The sequence below is a fragment of the Octopus sinensis genome, linkage group LG10, assembly GCF_006345805.1.
Source record: "Octopus sinensis linkage group LG10, ASM634580v1, whole genome shotgun sequence".
NCBI classification, from domain to species: Eukaryota; Metazoa; Mollusca; class Cephalopoda; order Octopoda; family Octopodidae; genus Octopus; species Octopus sinensis.
The window spans coordinates 40,477,436-40,497,435 of NC_043006.1; the positions used below are offsets into that span (position 1 = coordinate 40,477,436).

Below are 20,000 nucleotides of genomic sequence, written 5' to 3' on the forward strand. Positions count from 1 at the left end.
GACAAGTTTCTCACAAGGTTACTGAATGAGAACTGACTGGGACTGCATAACACCAATATTGATCGTAATAGTTTTAAGACATAAAACACTTGATATGTTTTTTACAGTGACGGAGTTCCTTACACTGGACACAGTTTTGGCAAAGGCTACGGCCCAGTATGGTTAGGAGATGTGCAGTGCACTGGAAACGAACGTTCTATTTCAGAATGTCCATCAAGTTACTGGGGTACACACAGATGTAACAGCTCCAAGGACGCCGGTGTTTATTGCAGTACGTATTAAAAACCACAGTCTTTATTATTTATGTACTGAAGTCTGTAGAGTGGATGGAATGGTTGTTTCAGACTTGTGAATAAAGTATATAGTTATGTCCCTCTTAGGTCTGAGTTCGCACTCACTTAGGCTCGATGTTTTCTTTTATTTTTGTAAAGGTTGATAAAATAAATACTAAACGTTTTAAAACTATACATTGAAGAGATTGATAGTATGAAAACCAGAATAGCTTATGTTTATGTTGTGTACGTTAATTTACGATATCGAAATATGTATGTGTCTGTGTGTGATAAAAAAGGGGCTAATAAATCCAGGCAGATATCTATAACGCATTCAGTGTTAAGCGAATTTGGTTAACAATATCAAACAATCAGATCCTAATAAATTGAAGTAGAATTAGCATGCAAAGTAATTTTTTGTGTATGACGAATAAATTCAAATATCATTTAGAAAAATTTCAAGGAATTCGAAGTATAAGATGAAAAGAAGAAAAATGGAGGAAATCACATCTTTAATTGATGATTACACCATACATTATAGATGATAGTTGTAGCATGCCAGCACATTTAGATTTAGAACAAAAGGGTATAAAATACCAGTCAAATTGATATATGCTTAAGGAAGAATATAAGGCATCATTACAGAGCATCGTACGTAATTCTACAAAGGTTCTGCAACAACTTAGAAATTTAGATTATATAATCATTCTACTTCATTTACGTTTAAAAGAAAATGTAATTCAACGAATTTTAGTGAATGCATTTGGGATTTAAAAGAAAGAAACATTAACTATGATTAAAGTGGACCATTGTTAGTTACGCACCATTGTACAATACTGGTAATTTTAAATGTAATCTTTGCTTTGAGGAGATCTATTGTATAATTACTTCTAAATTAGAATTATTATATTACAGAAGTAATTTTACATTGAAATGTTCTCATAGATATAGAATAACATTTAAATATTTCAATAATAAATAACCCATTAATTACAATTGCTTTTCAGGTAATGTAATATGCATAATATATTCAAAATATTTTTCCAGCATATTTAATAGATAGACAACTAATTGTGACGTAGAATTTCTGTTTATTTTTTTATTCTTTCATTATCTACTGAGATCATCAAAATTTAAATACTAAACTGATTTTTCTTAGAATATTATATTTCTTCTTGACGCTCTTCTTGTATGCATCCATCTATTGAAGATATTTTCTTAGTTCACTTCGAATTTAGCCCATTTTTGATCACCTTGATAACATTGTGCTAGCATATATTTTTAGATATATTAATTTGACTCAAATTTTATACGTTTTTTCTATATCTAAATATGCTAAAGGTGTAATTTTCTTCATTCTTGTTCTTGTTACGTGTGTGTGCACATATATAGACACACACACACACACACGCTTATATGCTTATATATTAAATATAATTAAACCTTTCTTATTCAACAACAGGAGACGTTTCTATTAGACTTATTGATGGCGATTCTTCTGATAGTGGTCTCGTTGAATTTCGTTACAATGGTGATTGGGGAAAGATCTGCAACGACACTTGGGGCTTTGAAGAAACTTTGGTGGTATGTAGAATGCTGGGATACAGGTACGTGATTTTCACACACATGCATGTGCACAGATACATGCATACATCATCGTTTTAGCGTCCATTTTTCCTTCTATTCATGGGTCAGATGGAATTTGGTGAGGTTTGATTTTTTTTATGGCCGGATGCTTTTCCTGTCGCCAATTTTCGCTTGTTTCTAAACAAGTTAATATATTTCCATGTCAGATACGTTTTCATGAGAGATTAGAAACGAATGACATTGCTTGTATGATATAAAACTCGTTTAAAATTATCATAGGATATCAAGATGGGGAGGCACGTACAGGGACAGTCCGTGAGTGTATTTATTTATTACTCTTTTGCAAGAATAGTGTTGACAGTGAGTTCGATATTTCGGCCTGCTGATCCTTCATCAGACTCTGATGAGAGCTAAACACCCTGAAACTTCGAAGTCACTACAAACAGTATTTTTGTAAAAGAATAATAAATATGTCTTTCGCATAAAGTATTGAGTAATCACAGTATAATATAATTTTTTTTTTTAAATATAATTCAACGTGGCTGTGTGGTAAGTAGCTGCTTACTAGCCACATGGTTCCAGGTTCAGTCCCACTGCGTGGCACCTTGGGCAAGTGTCTTCTACTATAGCTTCAGGCCGACCAAAGCCTTTTGAGTGGATTTGGTAGACGGAAACTGAAAGAAGCCCATCGTATATATATATATATACATATATATATATATATATATACCTTCGAAACACGCATTGAGTCGATCCAGGGACAGCTGATGAAGGGGAATATTCCTTGTATTGTTTGTCTTGTACTCTGTTTTTTCGTTGTTAAAAAAAGTCCGTATCCTAGTTGTTTTTATGTTTTCATTTCTCGTTGTGTTCTACGTTTATTTGTGGTGTCCTGTACTCACACACACACATATATATATATATGTGCATGTATATATACATGTAGATGTAGGTACGTACATATATGTATGTATGCATATATTATAATTATTAAATTATATATATATATATATATATATGTGTGTGGGTGGGTGTATTTGAGTGTCTGTGTTGATGTCCACTTCCATCGTTTGACAACCGATGCTGGTGTGTTTGCATCCCTGTATCTTAGCAGCTCAGCAAAAGAGACCTATAGAATAAGTACTAGGCTTACAAAGACTAAGTCCTAGGATCAGTTTGCTCGACTAAAGGCAGTGCTCTAGCATGGTTGCTGACTGAAACAAATAAAAGAGTAAAAGAGCAAGTATGAGAGAGCAGCACATACCATCAAAATGACACTGGGTTTCTGCATGCATGCATGTATGTATGTATGTATGTATGTATGTATGTATGTATGTATGTATGTATAATTATAACTACATTAAACTAACCATTTATGTAAGGTCTCAGCAGAGCAACTAAATATACAGGAGTGATGATATTATTCATAATCGGATACTGTAATAATTCTCTTTTTTTTTTTGTCCTTTCTATTAGAACAAAATAAATATATCAATGAATTAATTATTAATGTAATAAATATTTGATATAGAAGAACTAAATGTAATAATTGTAATGGCTAGACAACCGGGCCATCATTTCGCGTTCCTCCTGAATGAAATGTCAGTCTGTTACAGCTGAGTGGACTGGGACTATGTGAAATGAAGCACTTTGCTAAAGAACACAGAGCACCACTGGTCCAGGAATCAAAACAACGATTTTACAATCATGAACGTAACACCCTAACCGCTAGAGAGAGATAGGCAGGGTAGAAAGACAGGCAAAGGAAGATTTGGTCATGTGATTATAGCATTCTACAAAAGCAAAACCTCTAATATTACGAAAAATTGATATTTGGTTTTTGTTAACTTCTTATAACATAATCAGATCTTACAACTCTTGTCTTATCAGAAAAGACATATGTCGTAACATCTGGTTATGCTATAAGGAGTTAATATACATTTGTGTGTGAGTGGGCATACAAGCCTCAATATGAGCATGTGTGTGTGTGTGTTTGTGTGTGAGTGTGCATATAGGCCTCAATATAGCCTCAGGCCAACCAAAGCCTTGTGAGTGGACTTGGTAGACAGAAACTGAAAGGTGCCCGTCGTATATATGTATATATATATATATATATATATATATATGTGTGTGTATATATATGTATATATGTGTATATATATGTATATATGTGTATATATATGTATATATGTGTATATATATATGTATATATGTGTGTATATATATATATATATATATATATATATATATACTAAGCAATAAAGGGTTTAGCAACGAATTGCCTCACCACATACCGAATTTAGAAATAGCAGTCAAAGAGTTATAGCTATTTCTTCTACTAGTTATAGCTATTTCTTCTACTAAAAAGGGAGATCTCAGTAAAAACAGCAATTGGAATATATATATATATATATGTGTGTGTGTGTGTGTGTATATATATATATGTGTGTGTATATATATATATATATTATATGTGTGTGTATATATATATATATATATATGTGTGTGTGGTGTGTGTGTGTGTGTGTGTGTGCATATATGTTTGTGTGTCTGTGTTTGTCCCTCCCAACATCGCTTGACAACCGATGCTGGTGTGTTTCTTCCCCGTAACTTAGCAGTTTGGCAAAAGAGACCGATAGAATAAGTACTAGGCTTACAAAGAATAAGTTCTGGGGTTGATTTGCTCGACTAAAGGCAGTGCTCCAGCATGGCCACAGTCAAATGACTGATACAAGTAAAAGAGAAAAAGAGTAAAGAGTACATCCATGATTACATGTCTAACACATCATTCCTCTTCCAAGACAGTAGATGTTAAGGGATATTTGGCTGCTATTTCTGTAGCTCATTCCCTTAATGTCTTGTGTACGATCAGTCATTGCTGCTACTGCTGTTGCAGTTGTTGTTGCATAGCCCTTTATCATACCATCTCTTATTCCAGTGATGGTGGTATATATACTTATCCTAATGAGGTCAACGAGACAGCAGTGTGGCTTGACGATGTGAAATGCTCAGGCAAAGAGAAATCTATCGTAGACTGTGAGATGACTACTCAGCAGAAAGACAAATGTCCCAACGGTTACGCCGCAATATATTGCCGTAAGTATGATTTTTTCTTATTTTTCTCTTCTCTCAACAACATAAAAAAGTTAACACAAGATTAATAAAAATGCAACATAATAATATTGACGTCATAAATAGGATGTCGAGCTGGCAGAATCGTTAACATGCTTGGCAAAATGCTTAGTGGCATTTCGTCTGTCTTCGAGATCTGAGTTCAAATGCCGTCATGGTTGACTTTACCTTTCATCTTTTCGGGGTTGATAAATTAAGTACCAGTTGCGTACTGAGAAGATCTAATCAACTGGCCCCTTCCCCAAAAATTTCAGGCCTTGTGCCTAGAGTAGAAAAGAATATTCTTCCACTTCTATTAAGGGTGACGAGCTGGCAGAAACTTTAGCACCCCAGATGAAATGCTTAGCTGCATTTCGTCTGTCTTTACATTCTGAGTTCAAATTGCGCCAAGGTCGACTTTACCTTTCATCCTTTCGGAGGTCGATAAATTAAGTATCAGTTGCGTACAGGGGTTGATTTAATCAACTGGTCCCCTCCCCCAAAATTTCAGGCCTTGTGCCTAGAGTAGAAAAGAATAATATTTACATCATAAATGAGCAGCGAGATTGCAGAATCATTAAAGCACTGGGCAAAATGCTTAACAGCATTTCATCTGTCTTCACGTTCTGAGTTCAAATTCCATCGTAGTTGACTTTGCCTTTCATCCTTTCAGGGTCAATAAAATTAAGTACCAGTGGAACACAGGGGTCGATGTAATCAACTTATCCCTCCTTTCTACTCTAGGTACAAGGGCTGAAATTTTTGAGGAGAGGGGCTAGTCGATTACATCAACCGCAGTGCAAAACTGGTACTTATTTGAACTCAGAACGTAAAGACAGACAAAATGCCGATAAGCATTTTCTGTGGCGTGCTAACGATTCTACCAACTCACCACCTTATTTAATGTATTAATCTTAACGTTTTCTTTTGTTACATAAACTTTTTCATCCTCGTCTTTTCTATGTTTTTTATGTCTTCGATTCTTCACACTTTAAAACTCCCGCCATCACAATCTGACGACTTATTTTTTCTCTACTCAGTTTTAGATACATTAAGCTTTGAGACAAGTATGATTAACTGTACCTCATTTATGCCATGGCAGTGAGTAAAACACATGAATATGTGCAGTTATTAGCCATTTACTAATTACATGTGTGTGAGAGAAAGAGATTGGGCAAGAGACAGACAGACAATGTAGTGTAGTTTTAACAGTATGTCCATCTGTATGTCTATATATCTGTGTGTATTTGTCTCACAATCTTTCATGTTGTCGTTGTGTACAGGAAACATCAGCGTTAGAATTGTCGATGGACCCAATAAGGCAAGTGGTTATGTTGAGTTGCTGTACAGCGGAGTCTGGGGAACGATCTGCTCTGAAAAATGGGATCGCAACGATGCCCTTGTAATATGTCGAATGTTGGGTTACAAGTAAGTAAATTCTTTTAATTGGACTATTGAACAGGCTCAGGTATGACTGCATGGTTAAGAGGCTTACTTTGCAACTATGTGGTCTTGAGTTCAGTTTCACTGCACAGCCCCTTGGGCAAATGTCTTCCACTATAGCCCCAATCTGACCAATCTCTTGTGAGTAACCTTGGTTGAGAGGAAACTGTATGGAAGCCAATCATGTGTATATATAAATTTATATTGGGTTGGTGCATAATTACTGCGGCTTTTTTTCAACAAATTTTATTCAATAAAAACAATAGCAATGTTTAACAAAAACATCTTTAAATGACAGTTTGACCGTTTGCCAAGCAAATGGAAAGCAGTAATTGAAGTAAATGGTGAATATGCTCCGGAATAATCATTTAAAGATGTTTTTGTTACATATTGTTAGTGTTTTTGTTGAATAAAATTTGTTGAAAAAAGCCATACACACATACACACACACACACACACACACACACACACACACACACACACACACACACACACACACACACACACACACAGAGCATATATATATATATGTATATATGTATGTGTGTATGACTTCTTCATGCTTGTGTTTGCTGCAACCGCTTCACAACTGTTGTTGGTTTGTTTATGTCCCTACTGAGAGAATAAGTACCAGGCATAAAAAAAATAAGCACTGGGGTCAATTTGTTTGACTAAATCCTTCAAGGCAGTGCCCCAGCCTGGTCGCAGTACAATGACTGAAACAAATATTACAGTACCAGTAGTATATTGAAAACTACACCAAGTTCCTTGCAAAACCAGTGCAGGTGTGGCTGTGTGGTAAGAAGCTTACTTTCCAATCACATGGTTCATGGCTCAGTTCCACTGCATGGTTTCTTGGACTATAGCCCTAGGTCGATCAAAGCCTCGTGAGTGGATTTGGTTGGTGGAAACTGAAAGAAGGTGGCGAGATGGCAAAAACGTTAGCACGCTGGGCAAAATGCTTAGCGTTATTTTGTCTGCTGTTACATTTTGAGTTCAAATTCCGCTGAGGTAGACTTTGCCTCTCATCTTTTTGGGGGTCAATAAATTAAGTACCGGTTACACACTGGGGTCGATGTAATCGACCTAATCCCTTTGTCTGTCTTTGTTTGTCCCTTCTATGTTTAGCCCCTTGTGGGCAATAAAGAAATAAGGAAACTGAAAGAAGCCTATCACCTATGTGTGAAAGAAGCCTATGTGTGTGTGTGTAGATATCTATGTGCATGTGCCTTTGTGTATGTGTATGTCACTCACCACTGCTTGACGACAGTGTTGGTTTGCTTACACGCTGTAACTTAGTGGTGCTGCAAAAGAGACCGACAAAATAAGTACGAGGCTTAAAAGAGAAAATAAGGTGCTGGGATTGATTTATTCAGCTAAAACTCTTGGCCGCAGTCAAATAATTGAAAAAAGTGAAAGATAAAAGAACGATAAAATGTTGTGTTTAGTCATGAGACAATTATTGTTTTGTACGCGTTAATGATGTTAATGCCATTGTCTGTTATCTCTCTGTAGTGATGCCAGTGTGAAAAATAAGAAGAAAATCAAACTAGCATCAGAACATATGTGGCTGGGGGAAGTTGAATGCACTGGCAAAGAAAAATCCATCACTGAATGCAAGCACTCGGATTGGGGATATGAATGCTCATACGAGGCAGCAGAGTTATATTGTCGTATGTATCACTATTATTTATTCATTTTCCTGTTTGAGACGGCGAGCTGGCAGCAATTTTTTTTTCCCACGAGAGTTCTGGACCCCAGTTATGAACTCAATTGCATACAGCCAATCAGAGCTCAATTATCAAACTAATTTATGTGATGGGCATAACATGTTGGACGATAAGATAAGGTCACGAGTTGGCAGAACTGTTAGCATGCTGGACGAAATGCTTAACAGCATTTTGTCTGCCGCTACATTCTGAGTTCAAATTCCGTTAAGGTTGACTTTGCCTTTCATCCTTTAGGGGTCGATAAAGTAAGTACCATTGAAATATTGGGGTCGATGTAAATCAACTAGTCTCCTCCCATCAAATTTCAGACCTTGTGCCTCCAGTAGAAAGGATTATTTGTTTGTTTCCCATCACGTTTTGTTTAATAGTTGTATAAAGAAAACTGGTAATAACTGATACTCTGTCAGTTACAATGATGAGTGTTCCATTGGTTTGATCAACAGAACTATATGATGTGAATTTAACATGAAAGTGGTTGAGCAGTCCACAGATATGCATACTCTTAACATAGTTCTCAGGAAGATTCTGTGTGACACAGAATGTGACAAGACTGGGCCTTTGAAATACAGGTACTACTCATTTTTACTTGTTGAGTGGACTGGAGCAATGTGAAATAAAGTGTCTTGCTCAAGGACACAAAGCATCACCGGGAATTGAACTCATGACCTTGTGATCGTGAGCCTAACATTCTAACCATTGAACCACGCACTTTCACAAAAGAAACTATAATCATTTATGGAATTCTAGTAGTCTTCGGTATTTTTTGTTATCGTTTAATCTGGGGAGAAACAGTGGTGCCCATAACATTTTGTGAGGACTTTGAAACCTATCTTCAGAATGGTCCCACAGCCAAAATGCTTGGAACAGAATTTACTTAGGTGCCTCCGCATCGAATGACATACGAAGCAGTCAAAGTACTCCAGCAAGGTCGGTCAGCAACCACCCTCAGTTCATCATTCCATCGTGCATCATTCCAGTTGAAGGTCCCTGTCGATCGCCTAGTCTCAGATCATCATCCCCTGTGTCGTTGCCTCTGAGGGCAACACTTAAGAACTATAAGACTGTTCGTCTATGGTTTTACAACATGTTTCAGTCAATTCATTTGGTGCTTGCAGCTGGTGATGTAAACTGGGCATTGGTCAGCTCATCTTCTGAGCTCGTTCCTAATAAAGTATTCCTGTTTCGTACCTAGTATTTTCAGGAGGCATCTCCAATCAAAAGCATCCAGTTTTTCCTTGGTTGGTGTTCAGGTGCCATGGTTGGTGCTCACAGACATATAGAAGAATAGGATGCAACAGCATAAAACCCTGCTAAATGCACTCACCATAAGTAAGATGGTGATGTTAAACTTATCAATGATTTAAGCCCACTAGCCACGCATGATCTTAACATAGTCTCTTGTTTTTAATTTAGGTAACATTTCTGTAAAACTTGTGGACGGTCAAATTCCCTCTGAAGGTCGGGTGGAAGTATTCTACAACAACTCCTGGGGAACTGTCTGTGATGACAGCTGGCGAGAAGAAAATGCCCAGGTGATCTGTCAGATGCTTGGATACAGGTAAAGTATTAGAATTTACATGGAAATTGATGTATAGATATTTGGTTTTAGGGTTATATCATTATTAGAAATGTACTGACTTAGTATTAAATGAGATGTTACTGGTTAAAGTAGACATATATATGTACGTTTAAGTGTATGTATGTATATATATATGTGTGTGTGTGTGTGTATGTATAAGTATATATATATATATTATATATATATATATATATATATATATATATATATATATATATATGTATATATCATCATCATCATCATTGTTTAATGATACACATTGTGTATTTTCAATTATTTTATTATTGATTTCAGTCAAGGGTTGTGACCATGTTGGAGTACCACCCCTGGCATTAATGCCTGCTTATCTTAGACATGTTTTCCAGTCCTATTTCAGGAATCTGTCCTGGTGAAGTAATTAGTCGGTCAGAGATGCCGTTCTTTGTATTTCTTGTCTAATTGATCTTTGACCACATTCGTATCTACTGCTCGTGGATCTATGAAGCCTTTTGGAAAGGGGTTGAAAAGCTGTGGACCTTTGAACTCTAAACTGTTACAGTATTGGTTCCTTACACTGGACAGAAGGGTAAGATTTTTGGTACTCAGCAATGGCACCCACTCAGGTGATTGGCATGGCTTTCAATCCCAAAGTTGTGTGTCAGACTTTCCAGGATCTTCCACACACACACACATGTATGTGTGTGTTTGTGTTTGTGTGTATGTATGTATGTATACACACACACATACATACTTATGTGTGCGTATATGTATATATATATATATATACATATATATACGGCAGGGGGTGGTGGTAATCCCTGCAGTACTCTTTCACCACAACTTTCTCTCACTCTTTCTTCTGTTGGCCTGCTCGCTTAGCCAGTGGGGTAGTGTCATTTGAAAGCTAAAACAATGCAAAGCACATTGAGACCAGCGATGTGTAGCAACATCTGATAGCCTGGTCAGTCACGGTGATCGTGGTTATACATGTATATATGTAATGGTTCAATATGGTTTAACCTGATTTAATAAAAATATACATTGTAACAGCAATACAATGCAATTTGATATACCATGTCTGTAATACTTGTTTCACACAATTTATGCTTCTTGCAGTTATGGTTTATCATACACACATGCAGCATATGGAGAAGGACAAGGCAAAATCTGGTTGGATGAAGTGAACTGCACGGGTAAAGAATTCTCTATAGCTGACTGCGATAGAAGGGATTGGGGTCATCACGATTGTGCCCATCGGGAAGATGTTGGAGTCCATTGCAGTAAGTAGCACATACATCTATAGATATATGATGTTTATTTATTACTTTATATATATATATATATATTGTATTATAAGTGTAGGCATAACTGTTTGGTTAAGAAGATCGTTTTGCAGCCAAGTAGTTTCCGTTCCATTTCCAATGCATGCGACCTTTGGCAAGAGTCTTCTACTATGGACCCAGGCAGACCAATGCCATGTTAGTAAATTTGGAAAACGGAAACTGTGTGGAAGCCAATCAAATACACACACACATATATATTTAATTCTTTATTGCCCAAAGGGGCTAAACATAGAGGGGACAAACAAGGACAGACAAAGAGACTAGGTCGATTACATCAACCCCAGTGTGTAACTGGTACTTATTTAATCAACCCCGAAAGGATGAAAGGCAAAGTCAACCTCAGTGGAATTTGAATTCAGAATGTAGCAGCAAACGAAATACCACTAAGCATTTCGTCCAGTGTGCTAACAATTCTGCCAGCTTGCTTCCTTATACATACATACATGCTTACATGCATGCATGCATGCATACATACATACATACATACATACATACATACATACATACATACATACATACATAGAGTACAGTATAAAGCTTGTCCACCTTCAGATTTCACCCTCTACTATCCAGTAGTAGTATTATACATACTTCCAGGTTTGCGTTTGGACATCCGTTGTGTGTGAATTGAAAAAATTGGAGTCAACCAGACTTTATAGACTAATTTATCAAGTCTAATAAATTAGACTTGATAAACTAGTCTATAAATTAGAACTAAACTCCCCACCCCCCAGTAAATCTGAATAACAAATATAATCAATGATAAGCAGTGTCTTTCTTTGAAAAAAATCTCAGTTACAACTGTGATGTTGTTGATAAAACATGTTCTTTGTCTATCTACTTATCCTCTTGTGATTTTGGATAATAAGAAAACTACACAAATGAATCCTTCGAATTTAACTAAATTCTATATTTTTATGCAGCTGAAGATTGCTCTACATTTTAAATTGATGTAATATTTGCATTGTTCAATTAAATGGAGTTGCATGAAACGATTGTACAGCATTACCTCTGGATATCCTTGTTGCTTATTTTGATTATAATCACCCTATTTTGAATTATATGGATAATACCATACTAAATTCTGGTGCCTTTAACTTAAGTACCGTATTCATCTGAATCTAAATTTTACATATATATGCATACATATATACATATATATATACACACACACATATTGTTTACACATATATGTATGTGTGTGTGTGTGCATGCATGCATGTGTGTGTCAGTACATATGTATTTTCTTTTTTGTTGCAATTATTTGTGGTCTTCCTGTATGTTAACATAACAAGTAAGCAAATAATCATACTTGGTCTATGTCTTGCTATCTGCAGAAAATGTCGAAGTTCGATTGGTCGACGGCGGCTCTCCTGAAAACGGTCGCGTTGAGATAAAGTTTAAAGAACGATGGGGTACCATCTGTGATGAAGGTTGGGATGATGATGATGCTGTGGTGGTATGTCGGATGATTGGTTACAGGTAAGTCAATAGATCAGGCATACATTGTTAATTATATTTATTTCTTAGAACTATTTGGTGAGTTAGCTGTGGAAAAAGGAAGTCATTATCTTACTGTTATATTTTATAAGTGCTCATCATTTAGGATGATTGGTATGACTAATGTGATTAATGTTCTATTACTGCAGCTTATTATTATTATTATTATGACAGCAATATATCAATATATATATATATATAAATAAAATGCAAAATGGGACAAGAACGCAAAACATCCAGACAGTTAGATGATACAAAAATGGGACATCAAATCATCCAGATAGACGATACAAAGAAAACAAGGACAGGTCATTCAAAGTTTTCTTTCCTCAGTCGAGTTCCAGATTATTTTTGCAATTTTGGCTGGTTATACTCGAGATTTCTCCAATCTGGCCAGCCCCAAGGAAAAACTAAGCTATGAGCATTAGATTCCTTGGAAGAAAGCAGCAAATGTATACAAAAACAAGGATGGAAAAAAAAACGGAGAATGTTACACAAATACAAATAACAGGACATGACAACAGGTGTCTTTCGACTAAGGACAAATTAAATTAAGCTGGCATGTGTGGAAATAAGGCCTTATGGCAGGGATACAAAAATGAATCTAGTGGTGGGTAAGAGCGATGACTTTCTCGAAGAAACTAGGTGTCGACATGGATGAACTAGCTGGTCTATTTCGGAAAACTTTCAGGCTCAGGCCTACCTTGGATAACTTCCAGAAATCCCTGGCCTGGCAGGATATGCACCCAGAAAAATTGTGTCACCTGCTGATGGTATTCCACACACACACACACACACACACACACACACACAACACATATGTATATTCCATGTGCAGAGCACCATTGATTTTAAGCTAAATCTCTTTTCTGTTTATTTTTATGAATCATTTTCTTTTGCTTTTAGTGATGGCATTGCTTATAAAAACGCAAAATATGGCCCCGGTACAGGACCAGTATGGCTGCACAATGTTAACTGTAATGGTAGCGAATATTCCATTGCGAACTGTAATCGACTTGACTGGAACTCAAGCAAATGCCAACATTCTCAAGATGCCGGCGTATTTTGCAGTAAGGAATTTTACTTATCTTTGATGTTCTTTAATCTCCTTTTGTCTTCAAGTGAAATTATATGAAAATAAATAAATAGGTGCAGACATAGCTGTGTTGGTAACTACACAGTTTTGTGTTCATTCCTATTGCATGGCACCTTGGGCAAATGTCTTCTACTATTTATAGTTCAAGACTGATGACTACCTTGTGAATGAATTTGGTAGACAGAAAATATGTGGAAGCCCATCGTGTATACACACACACAAACACACATATATCTACACACACACACGTATGTTAAATAAAATGAGACAATAAAGCCAAGGCTGTGTGGAATTTTCAGGACATTTATAAAGAGAAAGTTAGTCTTACAGCTGTTTCTGGGATATTAGGAATATCCCTTCATCAGAGACAATGTGAGGTGGTTAAATAGAGGGAAATATTAGTGTGCAAATAGAGGGAAATATTAGAGTTCAATATATTGGAAAAGAGAGCAAATAGTGAGTATGTAGGGAAATAGGAGAATGAATGTAGAAATAAAAATGTATAAAGATGTTATAGTTGCAGCTCCATTATCCAAGGAGAGTGGTGTGTAGAAATGGTAGGAATGCTTCCTGTCTGTGGTATGTAAATTCCAACAGGTGTTCATATTTTGTCATCACAAATGGAAAGTGGGAAGACATAGATTCCATGTGCTGTTCATTCAAAGGAATCTTGTAGTATGAATGAAAATTTGAGAACGTAATGGTAGTATTAAGCGGATAGAGAGGGGGAAGAGATGTCTATGTTAAAATGAAGAGAAAGGTCAAAGGAAAAGGTGAGAAAAGAAGAAGGAAAATTATAAGAAAAAGTTTCCTGAGCATCTGTGGTGCTTATTGCCCCTGTGCATCTGCCGCACACGGAAACTATCTTCTCGGTTGATCTTCCTTTGATGTTGCTGCACCTCTTATGTGTCCATAGCTTACACTGGGTACATCTTATGGAGTTTCTACCTATACCTTTCTTACAGATCGAGCAGGGCCACCTACCTGAGGGGTGTGTGTGATGAGATCGCCTTCCTACTTACTAGAACTTTAATCTTTGCTACATTGACTCTAAGGCCTTTTGATTCTAAACCTTGCTTCCACACCCAGAATTTTTTTTCTAGTTCCGGTAGTGATTCTGCTATGAGGGCCAGGCCATCAGCATAGAGGAGCTCCCAGGGGCAACCCATCTTGAATTCCTCTGTTATTGTCAGGAGGACTATGATGAAAAGAAGGGGACTGCAGACTGAATCTTGGTGGACCCCTACTTCTACCTGGAATTCTTCACTATACTTGTTGCCAATCCTAACCTTACTAATGGCCTCTCTGTATAGGGCCTGTACAGCCCTTATTAACCATTCATCAATCCCCAGTTTCTGCATTGCCTACCACATTTATATAACACATGGTAAAAGGAGAAAAGGAAAAATGGATCGCATGTTACTTTGAGTCTTTTGTATAGAAAAAGTATTTAGTGTGTACTTTTTTGTGTGTGCTTTGGTTAAAAGAGAATTTGTGGTAGAAGAAAAAGAAATCATATTTAACTTACTAGTATCCGGTTTGCACTGATATTCAGCTTTGCAAAATTTTAAATAATTTTTTTACATTTAGAACCATATGTGAATTACAGAATAGGTAGATATGCTGCTTATAACCTTTCCAAAACCAAGGAAACAAACACATACACACACGTGGTTTGATAAAAAGCAAACTGACAGAAAATGTACCGATCGTCAAAAAATAAGTGCTGGAGTGAATTTGATCAACTAAACCCTTTAAGGTGATGCAACACCATGTCCACAGCCCAATGATTGAAACGAATAAGAGAATTATAGAACATAAGAAAATCCTTTACGATTTCCATACTTAAAAGAGAGCAAGGGCGATCCTCCCCAGGAGACTGCAGTGCTGGGTTTCCTGCATAAGCCTATATAGACTGTTTTCCAGGGAGCAGCAAAGTCTACAGCTACCCCCAGGAACCACTCCAACTGCACCACTTTTCTTTACTGATTTAAATACGAAAAATAAAATTTATAATTCTCTGATTAGTGAGTAACCTTTGTAATATATGATGTATGTTTTTTTTCCCCCTCTTCTTTCTCTTTGCAGAAGAGGTCGCGATCAAACTTCTCGGCTCTATGGTTCCTGGACTGGGCCGAGTGGAAATTGGTATTGCTGGGAAATGGGGTACTGTATGTGAAGACAACTGGGATCGAAGTGATGCTCTTGTTGTCTGTCGTATGCTTGGCTATCAGTAAGTACATAATTCTCTACCAACATAGATTGTACAGAAATTTTTGTACTTCGATATATAAAAATAGATAGACAGACAGACAGATAGATAGATAGATATACATATATCTATATACACATATACATGTACATATATATATATATATATATATATATATATATATATATAAAATTATAATTGAGGGTATTCAAGATACCACCATGCTAGAGATGGCAGCCAAAGACTGACTATAAAACCACATCAAGTATTCATATAGCACAAGGTGAAAAGACAAATAGACAAATAAACTAGCAAAGTTCTGGATAATCCTGGACCCTGGGTTTCTGACTCTGTATAAAAATATATTTTGTCTTTTCAGTGAGATAAACCATGATATGGCCACTTGTTTTGATCATTATTTTGAATAATAGTCTTATCCTTATTTATATAAAAAATTAATGTGTATATATATGTATATATATATTGCATACATACATACATGTGTATGTATGTACAGCAACTGTGTAGAATCAAAATAACCTATTCCTATAACTGTTAAGATGTGGGTAGGTGTAACAGGGGAGGGGTGCATGCATGCCATTATAATGAATGAGACAATAATAACTAGGAATCATTTAAACTGACAAATTAAATGCGTCGATTTTTCACCTACCTCGGCTTTGAGTTCTAATCTTGCCATTGTCAACTTTGTATTTCATCCCTCCAAGGTCGATAAAAAGTATCAATCATACCACAGTGGGTCAATTCAATAAATTGTGTTCTCATTATACAAATTATTGGCTTTGTTCTAATATGAGAAATCGTCGAGAATTAAGGCTCTGCTTGGAGGGCAAGCTAGCAGAATCATTAGCACGTTGGACAAAATGCTCAGTGGCATATCTTCCGGCTCTTTACGTTCTAAGTTCAAATCCTGCCAAAGTCAACTTTTTCTTTCATCCCTTAGGGATCGATAAAATAAAGCACCAGCCAAGTACTTGGGTCAATGTACTCAACTCACCTCTTGTCTTGGACCCTGCTGTGAACCAGCATCTCCTTCAGTGGGAATGTTATGATCTCGGTCACTTCTATGCCTTGGAAGCTTAGAGCCCAACAAAAAAAAATGTTCCACTGCAACTGGTTTAAAAAAATTGTTGTTGTTGTTGATACTGTTATTAATGCTTTTAAGTGTTTTTTTTTTATCTAACTTTGCAACATCTTCCCTTAATTACAGCGATGCAGTGGCCTACACTAATGGTAAATTTGGAAGAGGTAACCATTCAATAGTCCTTGACGAAGTGGAGTGCCTTGGCAATGAATATTCCATTGCCAACTGCAGCCATAGCCCGTGGGGTCAATCCCATTGCAAGTATCCAGGTGCAGCTGGTGTCCATTGCTGTAAGTAGTGATAATTAATGCATTATTTGCTTAATAAAAAATAATTAATTAATTAAAAGTCATTTATGTATTATACTTAATGACAAAAGGCAAGTTATTGCAGTAAATCTCTTATGGACATGACATGTTTAAAACACAATAAATATCAGAGAGAGACAAGAGTTCATCGCAACAGCAGACAACAAAAGTGTCAGATCTATTTTAGCCTCAGTACTCGCCTCATTTGTGTATACAGAATGAACTAAGTATTTCTTGACTCCCAATAGTTCATATGAACAAAGTATTTAACCATAGAGTTGGGTAGAGGAATTTAAATAAAATGGCACATTATGCAACATGTTTTTAAACCTGTTCACTACATTTTTATGGGCCTTTAAGAGTGAATTTAGAACATCAAAACTATCTTTTCTACAGATGTTTTATTATCGACAGTGCCTGAAATGAATGCAAACTCTCAAAGTTGAATACAAATTTACCAAGCAGCAGGGGAGCTTTACATAGCAAATTTACCTGATCAAGCAGTAACAGTTAAGCAATGTTTAGAATTTCATATACATCCTTGTTTATCTAAATTTCAATTGAATATTAAATGCTATTTGTCCTCCATATCATATACATATTATATACATTTACAGAGTGTATACCTGAGTGCAGATTAAAACAGGGAAGTTTACTTGAGCTTTTTTTTTTTAAAACAACACATTATTTTACACGTGTTTCACTCGCAAATACTCTTTTGTTATGTGATAATCGTTATATAAATGGTCGCATCAGATCTTCAGAAAAATATAGTAATTCAATTCAATACAAAATAACCATCACAAGTTGGTTCGCAGTGCAAAGATATAGCGTTTCAACCCTATAATGCAACTGTTTATGCAACAGTTATTGCATAATGTACCAATATCCGCAAGTGAAAAACATATAAATGTATACAATTTAGAATGTTGCAAATAAAACACTCAAATTCTCCTGTTTAAGCCTGCTAAGATACATAGATAAATGCATACATACATACATTATTTACATTATTTACATTTTGTTTGTTGTTAACACAATGTTTCGGCTGATATACCCTCCAGCTTTCATCAGATATAAATAATGTAAATAATGTACATAATTCCTCATCTCTTAAATATAGAACTATACATACACACGTACATACATACATACATACATGCGCATACAGATGTGCGCACATGCATACACACACAGTGAGTAATTTGTATATAGTACTATTACCTCTAAACACAAAGAACTCCTCAATGTGGGTTATTTATAAAGATTTATTACGTGAATTGGAAGTTGGAATGTCTCAGGATGTCCAGTGACTTCATACTAGACAAAGGACTAACATGGTACTTATATTATTTCCATTTTGAATGGCTGTATCACTCCAAAGATTTCTTTTACCCGAAATGAAATCATTGTTCACACTGCAGTATTGAAACTTGCATGTTCCAACATTATATGTGTCTGTGCATATATCACTGTACCAAGTTGCATCGCTTTACAGGAATAAGCAAGCTGGTTATTCGATACTGAAGTGTCAAGGATAGAAAGGGCCTCTTAGGTTTAGCTGGTAAACAATCCAGACAGAAACTGCTCAACCACTGATTGGAATTTGTTGTGCGACCCCAAGTCGCTCTATGCCCTACCTGCTTGCCAGTAGATTGAATTCCCTAGGACCCATTAATTGCATGCATCTGTTGTCGATCTGTGACCAAACAAAAAGCGAACACTTAAATCGCTTGTTTCATCATCCGACGTCATGTCCACCCTCATTTCCGGTGCATCACTCACTAACATCTCCTTTCATTTCCGGTGCATCACCCACTATGCCACAGGTAGACAGAGGTTCATAATATAGAAATAAAGTGAAATAGCTATAAGAGTCGATGTCATGACTAAAAAACGCCTTTGAAGAAAATGCCTCAGTAAATCTGCAGTCAAAAGAATGAGCATAATAAAAAATGAATAAAAGGATACGCTTGTTTATAAACTCTTTTTTCATTGTAGTAAATGTCACGACTCGATTAGTTGATGGCACCAACAGAAGCAACGGCCGCGTGGAAGTTTTTTATAATGGCGCCTGGGGCACAGTGTGTGAACGAGGATGGGACCGAAGAGATGCGTTAGTCATCTGCCGTATGCTGGGATACAGGTAAGAAATCATACAAATGGAGTGATGCCTAATTTAGATAATATCCCTCATGGTCAGGGTCTATATCCAGTTTCGATTTCTGGTTTCAGAGCCACTGCATTATTTAGCTGAAGGGAAGGTGGTGAGCTGGCAGAATCGTTAGCTCACCGGGCAAAATGCTTAGCAGTATTTTGTCTGTCTTTACGTTCTGAGTTCAAATTCCACCGAGGTCGACTTTGCCTTTCATCTTTTCGAGGTCATTAATTAAGTACCAGTTGAGTACTGGGGCCGATCTAATCGACTATTCCCCTACACTCAAATTTCAGGCCTTGTGCCTTTGGTAGAAAGGATTATTTAGCTGAAGGGAAATCTATGAAGGTCACAAAATTCTCAGGTTCTTGTCCTTAAATTTGTTCATGGATGGATGGATGGATGGATGGATCCATGTACACATGGATGCTTCCATTGGGATTTATTTTATACTTTGTCTCTTGGAGAATTCAAGCAGGTCAGAATAGTGACAAGGCTCTTTTGCTTAATTGAAGACAACGTTTGAGGGGTTGCGGTTACCTGAATTGGTTGATGTCTGTGTGTGTGTGTTTGTGTGTGT

At 36.4% G+C, this 20,000-nt stretch overlaps 1 protein-coding gene across 1 annotated transcript in view; it reads left to right on the top strand.

Annotated features, from left to right (window-relative positions):
- The window catches only part of LOC115216187 (deleted in malignant brain tumors 1 protein-like), an 84,711-nt gene that overhangs the window by 38,908 nt on the left and 25,803 nt on the right, over positions 1 to 20,000 (top strand). Inside the window, exons 17-28 of the mRNA XM_036506589.1 lie at positions 108 to 271; positions 1,735 to 1,879; positions 4,798 to 4,955; positions 6,254 to 6,398; positions 7,929 to 8,086; positions 9,557 to 9,701; positions 10,818 to 10,981; positions 12,382 to 12,526; positions 13,451 to 13,614; positions 15,729 to 15,873; positions 17,084 to 17,247; positions 19,267 to 19,411. Of these exons, the coding sequence (XP_036362482.1) occupies positions 108 to 271; positions 1,735 to 1,879; positions 4,798 to 4,955; positions 6,254 to 6,398; positions 7,929 to 8,086; positions 9,557 to 9,701; positions 10,818 to 10,981; positions 12,382 to 12,526; positions 13,451 to 13,614; positions 15,729 to 15,873; positions 17,084 to 17,247; positions 19,267 to 19,411 (1,842 nt within the window). The remainder of the gene's footprint in view (positions 1 to 107; positions 272 to 1,734; positions 1,880 to 4,797; positions 4,956 to 6,253; positions 6,399 to 7,928; positions 8,087 to 9,556; positions 9,702 to 10,817; positions 10,982 to 12,381; positions 12,527 to 13,450; positions 13,615 to 15,728; positions 15,874 to 17,083; positions 17,248 to 19,266; positions 19,412 to 20,000) is intronic.